Source organism: Cherax quadricarinatus, chromosome 5, assembly GCF_038502225.1.
Source record: "Cherax quadricarinatus isolate ZL_2023a chromosome 5, ASM3850222v1, whole genome shotgun sequence".
Lineage (NCBI taxonomy): Eukaryota > Metazoa > Arthropoda > Malacostraca > Decapoda > Parastacidae > Cherax > Cherax quadricarinatus.
In genome coordinates, this window is record NC_091296.1 from 51,428,925 (window position 1) to 51,437,953 (window position 9,029).

Below are 9,029 nucleotides of genomic sequence, written 5' to 3' on the forward strand. Positions count from 1 at the left end.
CATGGTCAAGGGAGAGGGTTGCTCTTAAACGTAAACGTATTTTGCTACGCAGTTGTAGCTTGTGATCATCCGCAACAAGCTACAGCTCTATCAATAGTAATTTTCGAAGCCTGGAAAAAATAAACAAAGGCTCTAACTTATAATAATCATGATAATCTTTCTCAAAGAGAGCCAAACTGTCGATCATTTACACATGCTTCTTCCAGTCTTTTCTGAAAATATTTAAAAAGTATCCACCTTCCTATACAATGACTAGTACTGTAAGAAAATTTAAGTTCATCCTATTGAGCTTTAATAGTGTTAGAGTAGAGATTCTTTATTTTATTGCATTTACGGACTTTCCCGGATTCTGAAGTTTTAAACATGGTCCCATGTCTCTCCACCATAATTTGTTTATTAAGGACACGTTAAAATTTACTGCATCGTTAACATCTAATTAGAGCCTCCAAAGACCCTCTGAACTTACTATATTGACCTTGTTGGATTTCGTGGATCCTAGTTTTAAATCATTGTGCTAAGACTACTAATAACAAAATACAGTGGACCCCCGGTTAACGAACTTTTTTCATTCTAGTAGTATGTTCAGGTGCCAGTACTGACCGAATTTTTTCCTATAAGGAATATTGTGAAGTAGATTAGTCCATTTCAGACCCCCAAACATACACGTACAAACGCACTTACATAAATACACTTACATAATTGGTCGCATTTGGAGGTGATCGTTAAGCGGGGGTCCACGTACTTTGTTCACACGAACCATAAGTTCCCAGCATCAAGAATAAGATTTCCCATAAATTGCCAAATACTGAAGTAAGTGGTAAAGATTTACTGACTTATGTCGAAAGGGAAGTAGTGGTTTATAAAAAAGAGACCACAAAAGTAGCGACATGTATTATCGGATAACTGAGTGCTCAGTCTACGTAATATGCATTTGAGATATTTCATTTTTTTTATTAGCACATCGGCCGATTCCCACCAAGATAGGGTGGCCCGAAAAAGAAAAATTTTCATCATTCACGCCAACACTGTCTTGCCAGAGGCGAGCTTTACACTACAGTTATAAAACTGCAACATTAACACCCCTCCTTCAGACGGGTAGGGGATATATAAGAAAATAAAACATTTTTCTTATGGTTCCACATATTTCAGAAATTAACATACAGGCTGATTTTAGCACCAGACTAAACTCTTTTGGGAGTACAGTAGAATCAGCAGCAGCACTTTGAGCTACAACGTCGTCCCAGACAATATCACTCACTTTAAGGTTGACATCTGGACTCGTATACATACTCATGGACACAACCTATTTGTGGATCTACTATACAAGAACTTGTTAGTGGTCATTTTACCCTCCTAATTACATATACAATATATGTCAAATCCGGAAATCTTGTTATGCATATCAACATCCCTGACATCCTTTTACATGTAACTGAAGCATGCAACTTTAGGACCGTGGATTCTCTGTATTGAGAAACTGTGAATATGCACCCAAATGTGGCCATGAATCAGAAGGACTTCCAGATCTATCACACCACTGATTGATCATTACTATTTAAGACTTGATCAATGTCCATACGTATCTAGCAAACAGCAGGATCAAAAACAAAGCCCGAGTCATTATTACTAATAAATATGAAGTCACAAAACAGGTAGTGCAGCTCGAAACAGCTGAGAATAAGCGTCCGTAGTAGTAGTAGTAGTAGTAGTAATAAAAATAATAAAATTAATAATCTTTATTTCTACACGTACATGTACAACGTATACAGACCTAACTGACATCAATGACATACTATATAGAAAGCCCCTTGTTATGCAGAATATATCGGACAAATTTGGTTAATTTTGTCCCCAGGATGCGACCCACACATGTCGGATAACACCCAGGTACCTATCTACTGCTAGTTAAATAGGGACAGCAGTTGTATTAAGGAAACGTGCCCTGATGTTTCCACCCGTACCGGGGATCAAACCACGGACCTCAGTGAGAGATGAATGCACTGAGCTGCCCAACAAACTTTGCTAGATTTGTTTAGGGTTAGCCTACAGGAAGTAAAGTGTTGTTACTACTTGATCCTGGTGTAGGTTTGCTGCTGTATCTGCTTGGTCTTTGTTGAGGTCTTTAACAGTAAGGGTTGGCTTAGACAGCATGGTCACTGTTGTATCTACTTGGTCGTGGATTAGTTTTGTAATAGTAACTGCTTGGTAGTAAAGTAATTTGCTGCTGTATCTTTTGGGTCGTGGTGTAAGTTTGCAACAGTAATTGATGGATTGTTGTGGAGGTCTGCTGCCCTGACTATTGCTGGGTCTAACTTGACTAACTGCTGGGTCTTGGTGTAGATATGCTATTGTAACTTCTAGGTCAGAAGTTAGTTGAAAATTTTAACTGTTTTCATTCTACTTTTGCTGTTGTCATATCTGCATGATGGATGTAGAATGGCAGTTTTAAATCCTTGTCACTGACTCGACTCAGTTACCCCCTCTCTCTCTCTCTCTCTCTCTCTCTCTCTCTCTCTCTCTCTGTCTCTGACGTCAAGCAGATGACCTCTGTGAAACACTGGAGCACTAACACGAGGGATCACTGACGAAAAATACACGGTTAAGAAATTATTCACGAAGAAATCTTTCACAGCTCAGAACTTGGCAAATCACAAGAGAATTTATTTTCTCACTGAGTCATTGTCTATCTGTACCACAAATATTACGAAAACAGGTGTATAATGGCCTGCACACCTTGACGTAATTCAATAAATAGTGGAACAAGCAAAAGAATGCGGTGGTTATATGACTTGTATTTCCTTCACCAAAGAAGCAAGCTGGTATTTATAATATGTACACTATTTACAATATGTACAATAACGTAAGATCAACTGTACAGCTCGATGACCAAAAGAGGCAAAAATGCAAGCACCAGACATGGAGCACCATGAGCGACCAGCGGCCCAGACAAGTCTGCCAAAACTCTTGTCACAAGAGAACCACATTGCTTCACAGCTTTGATGGGTTTGTCTGTGATTGGCCAATGAACCAAGGTACTGATATAACGACGGGGATCCTATTGGTCGTTAAATCCTTAATACCTGGTTCGTTACTTGGGAGGCAGCCTATATGGGAGTGTGACATACGCCGAATAAAATGTAACATATTCGTAGCATTCCACAACAACTAAGGAAATAGAACCAGGTAGTGTCTATTTTGTGCTTACCAGATGGAGGATGACGCCTCAGTCACTTCATGTGCTGGATAATCTTCACAGGTTTAGCGATTCACGTAAAAATAATCAAATGTAACTTACTCTCCACACTATAAAACTTTCATTGATTTTATGGCTAGCTTTAATGTAGTCAAGCTATACATATACCATAGTGAACGTCTCTGTATTTCTCCTTCAAAGGTTACCTGTTGAACAGGAAGTCATATGTTTCAGGGTCACAGAAGTGTTACTAAAGAATAATTCTTCGGAGGTGTTCTCAGTCTGATCTTTTAAATATTCTAATCAGAGCTTTACGAAATAATATTTAAAAGCAACAGCTTTAAAAGCTGTTCTGATGGCATCATGGTTCAAACCACATGACTCAATATATCTTTAAGCAGGCACCAGAAGTATGTTTAAGCCCATCTAAATGGGGAGTAGTTGTCTGTGATGTTCAACTGCACACGGGGTCTAGGCTTGACTGCAAAAGCATATTAATAAGATGGATTTAATGCTGCTTTCAGTACAAGTTTTAATTTGCTCCGCCGTGTATTGCAATTCTTTCTTGAAATTTACTTATGTGCCTCCTTCCGCAGTGTATATGTTTCTTGGCTCCTCCTCGAGAAAATTTCAGGTTAAAATATCGCCACGAGCTCCTTCATTAACAAGCATCACTTGCCTGTGTAGCTCACTGCATCAGTTCAGTCACGTCCACCAGATTACTTGATAAATTTAGCTCATACTGAAAGAAACGTCGTTTAAACCAAGAATTATTCTCCCTAGGTGTCTCTGATTTACTACGTGTCATCTAGCTATCAAAAAGGCGTTACAGCCGACATTATTATTATTATTATTATTATTATTATTATCAAAACCAAGTGCGCTAAACACACTAAGGTCATAGAGGACTGTGTTGCAGCCGACAATGTTGACAAAAAAACAAAGACAGTTGTTACAGAACCAACTTATATAAGAACAATGTTTCGCATTGTTAGCGATTTATCAAGTCAGGCTTTTGTGTTCATTTAATGTAGACTGTTAAGTTCAAATTTATTTCTCCTGCATACTTCTGTTCTATATGTAAAGTTCGTGTGAACGTAACATACAAAATGTGACCTGTCAGAGTGTATAAACGGAAGCTCACAGAGTAGAGTGGTGTAAAACTAATTTTAGGTTTTACCTGTCTGAACTAAAAGTTTCCAGTATTCTTATGCAGCTGAAGTCATAGGTAAAAGCGTAGAAGAGTCTCTCTCCCAGGAAGAGGAGGCAGGAAAGTGCATTTTTATTGGGTGAGGTAGCAAGAAGCAACAGTGCGTCACAACAGGTAAGACGTTTTCAGCATACATATCTCTATGTAAGTTGTGGAGTAGCAAAACTTCATCTTAATCACTTTTTTCACTATTTGGAAGTAAAATCACGATGTTACCATTGGTTAAGTGATCATGAATTAGGACAAATCGAGGTTGTAGGATACTAAGGCCTAAACACCGGTATCAAGAGTTTTTTAATCCGGAAAAACAGAATTTAAAACAAGTCTCAGAATTTAAAACAATGAGATGTATAATATCCTTCCGAAGTATATTGCCAGTTGGTGTTGAGTAAAGCATAATTTTTGCTACAGACAACAGTACCTTTCCTCTGAGAAAAACCTTCCATCAACCTGTTGCAGCTCTTACAACAGTGCTCCTCATAATGCTAAAAATAGTGTGAAAGATCCTTAGCTGAATATTTCCATCCCCCGTGGCTTGTTATATATATATATATATATATATATATATATATATATATATATATATATATATATATATATATATATATATATATATATATATATATATATATAACAACACTGCGACTAGGCCAAGGACACGAACCCATGCTGCTTTGGCCTGCCTCATGGTGGGCGAAAACTCATGACGCCTTAATCCACTGGGCCATTCATTCCTTAAGAGTAGCGCATCCAGCATGGATTCGAGTCCTTGGCTAGTGCAGTGTTGTTATTGATCATACCACTCGCTCGTGGGCACGATAATATAAAATACTGCTCGTTGTACTAGTACACCAAACAGGGACTAGAATGAAATTAGCCTAGAGTCATCCACACCACGTATGTCCTTGGGTAGCGAGTACAACATCCAGTTCCGCTGGTTGCGCTACTCTTAAGGATTGTATGGTGCAGTGGATTAAGGCGTCATGAGTTTTCGCCCACCATGAGGCAGGCCAAAGCAGCATGGGTTCGAGTCCTTGGCTACTCGCAGTGTTGTTATTGATCAATACCACTCGTTCGTGGGCACAATAATAAATAAATATATATATATATATATATATATATATATATATATATATATATATATATATATATATATATATATATATATATATATATATGGTATAATATAACCAGCCATCTACCACCGAGTTAGGGTGGCTCGATAAAGAATAAATGCCTTCACCATCACTCACTCTATCACTGTCTTGACAGAAGAGCGTCGATACTACAGTTGAAAACTGCAAATATCCCCATCTCTCCTACAAAGCACAGGCACCGTGCTTCCCACCTTTAGGACTCAAGTCCAGCTGATTGGTTTCCCTGAATCCGTTCATAAATGTTACCTTGTTCACTCTCCAAAAGCACGTTAAATCATAAAAATCTAGAACTCTCACACATGCCTGCTGGATGCCCAAGTCCCTTGCATACTAAACCTCCTTTACCCTCTAACATTTCCTTGGGCGCCCTCTTCCCAGCCTTTCTTCCACTACAGATATATAAACCTTCCAACCTTTCTAAGTGTCCAAACCACCTCAACCTCCCTTCCTCTCAGCCCTGTGGATAGTATTTTAAGTAACCCCACACCTCCTCATCTCCAAGTTACAAATTCTGTGCATGATATTCACACCACACATTGCCCTCACACATGACATCTCCGGTCCCTCTAGCCTCCTCTTTGTTGCAACATTCACAGTCCATGCTTCACACTCGTATACTCTCATACATTATCCTTCTTGCTTCTATGGATAATTTTCTTTGTCTCTATTGATGACTCGGTGCGCCAACTATCTTTTTTTCCCTCATCAATTCTATGGTTTTCTTGCCTTTCATAGACCCATCCACCGACAAGTCCACTCCCAAATATCTAAACACATTTACTTTCACCATATTCCTAGATTTCAGTCTGATATCCAGTCTTTCATTACCTAAATGCTTTGTTACTATCATTACCTTGCTCTCTCCGACGTTTGCGTTTAAATTCTTTATTTTACATACACTCCGAAATTCATCCACCAACCTTCGTATCTTAAGTTTTGTGGTTAGAATAATGATGTCTGAATAGCTAAGCAAGTAAGGATCTAGCTCCGTTGAATATTTAGTAAAGTATTTGCTTAGGATACACACAAACAAACACACACACACACACACACACACACACACACACACACACACACACACACACACACATACACACACACATACACACACACATACACACACACACAGTAACAAGGGGACACAGTTGGAAGTTGAAGACACAGATGAATCACAGGGATGTTAGGAAGTATTTCTTCAGCCACAGAGTAGTCAGTAAGTGGAATAGTTTGGGAAGCGATGTAGTGGAGGCAGGATCCATACATAGCTTTAAGCAGAGGTATGATAAAGCTCACGGTTCAGGGAGAGTGACCTAGTAGCGATCAGTGAAGAGGCGGGGCCAGGAGCTCGGACTCGACCCCTGCAACCTCAACTAGGTGAGTACAACTAGGTGAGTACACACCCACACACACACACATGGGGGTTGAGTTTTACTTTTAATGTTACCAATCTCCATGTGTGGAATTAACATTATAATGGGTCAATAATTTTAAATTCTTGTGAATTAGTGGCAAATGGCGATTATAAAACGCAGTTTTTTTTCAATGCTGGTGAACTTTATTAAAGAAAATCACTTATAAAAAACAATGAGTTCCTCATATAGAAACTGTGGAGATATTTTCTTGATAATGTATTGGTGTGGCCAGACACAGCAACAGTGAAGTGTGGCCAAACACAGAAATACTGACGTGTGGCCAGACAGCAACACTGTCGTGTGGCCAGACACAACAACACTAAAACCACCCGTTTTGTCGCCTGTCATGCTGAATCTTAACACGAGCAGGTCTGCGTCGAGCACCAACCCTACGTTTGGCCCTAGTCTTGATGAAAAGTCCGGAACCGAATACCTCAGATGGACTTGTGTCGACTTCACTCTCTATTTCATCCCTTATCAGCACTCCCTGCAAGAATAAATGATAGAGATGATAACTCGGGTAGGCTCGCATTAAATGAAGAGAATGTCACACGTAATTTTGCTTTCTCAAACAGAAGATTTAATCTGGTTTTAGAAAGTAACTATCAAATAATTCTGAAGAAAGTAGGACAGAACAGATAAGAACTAACTGATGCATTGCCCTGCTAGATAAAGGACAGGCTATAAGTAGGTTATAAATCACAAAACAGGAGGTGCTGAATCCATGACCCCTGAGTTTTAGGAATCGCCTGCTATGGGCTGAAGCCCCATCTGTTCTGTGATTTGGTAAATAACTTCATTGTCAATGATAAAACATATGCACTATTAAGACTGAATTCACATTCTGCAACTGCTAGACGAGGGAACCGTTATTTGATGAGACTGTCATCTAGCAATTTCCCAGTGTTTTTAGTAATATTGAAAAGATACTTCAGTTTTCTTGAGACTGTATCTACATATTGTTTTGCGTAGATTAGCTGTGCGAAGAAACTGTAACATTAATAGTTGAAATATATTTAACTAGGTGACTATGCTTGGTGCTATCTGTCACAGCCCCTCTGCAACGTTTGTAATTTTATGCTTTCTCGCTGCCGCACACAGGATCAGCTGCGAGTGCACAGTAAAGTAGCATCTCAGGCGACACAAATGAGAGTAAGGGATCATAACAGTCTTAAGAGAATGGTGATAATATCAGTGGAACAGGAGTGTACCATTGCCATATAGCGTATTTAATTCTTAAACACATTCGTTATAAACATTTGCAGTAGAGAAATGTTATTATTATTTATTTATTTATTTACTTATATGAAATACTAAAGTCGTATGGGTTGTTCAGGGCAGAGATGGGTTGAGGTTAGATCATCCTGATTATTGCAACGTCCTTTAGGGCCATTAAGGAACGTTGCAACCCGACTGGCCACATCAAGCTTGACCTGTAAATCAACCCTGGTTGACAGCTAGCCTTCCATCCATTCATCCAGCCAGCTATCCAGCTACCCAGTCAGTAAGCCGTGCCACTTGAATTATTATCGCTGCGTATTGCCCATAGTTAAGGAAAAATCCAAAAGATATAAACTCTGAGAGATATATAGGTCTAATTTTTGTGCCATTTTGGCTCCTCGGGAAACAAATTCTCATTAATGCACATATATGTTAGGTACATGGACACCTGTGCAACTAATTAGACATTGCGGCGACGTTTCGCTCAACAGGAGGTTAAGCATGTCATTACAAATACGTACACAGTGATGGCTTCAAAAGGCTCTTGGTGAGCGAAATATATTTTATTAAGCTAGCTGACCCAGTGGCTAAAGCGACGGTCTGGAGTTTTGAGACTCTCTGACCGCGGGTTCAAACCCCACCCGTGGTATGGTTTGTTTGCAATCGTGTCATTACGATTTCGTGAGTCAGAAACATATCCTTAGTAAATGGCTTACTACTTGCGCATGTGTCCTCTTGTCAAAAATATTGTGGGTATTATTACCAAAAATAAATCATCAGTTTAGACAAAATCAGTCAGGAAATAACGACAAACATGACCACATATTTCAGACTTA

General features: G+C 39.1%; 2 protein-coding genes across 3 annotated transcripts in view; one reads left to right on the top strand and one right to left on the bottom strand.

The window, feature by feature from the left end:
- LOC128684656 (uncharacterized) overlaps positions 1-9,029 on the top strand; it is a 126,096-nt gene that overhangs the window by 49,977 nt on the left and 67,090 nt on the right. The gene's annotated exons all lie outside the window — the stretch shown is intronic.
- Positions 7,093-9,029, bottom strand: part of LOC138855447 (uncharacterized) — an 8,274-nt gene continuing 6,337 nt past the window's right edge. Inside the window, exon 4 of the mRNA XM_070104815.1 lies at positions 7,093-7,459. Within this exon, the coding sequence (XP_069960916.1) occupies positions 7,292-7,459 (168 nt within the window). The 3' untranslated portion in view covers positions 7,093-7,291. The remainder of the gene's footprint in view (positions 7,460-9,029) is intronic.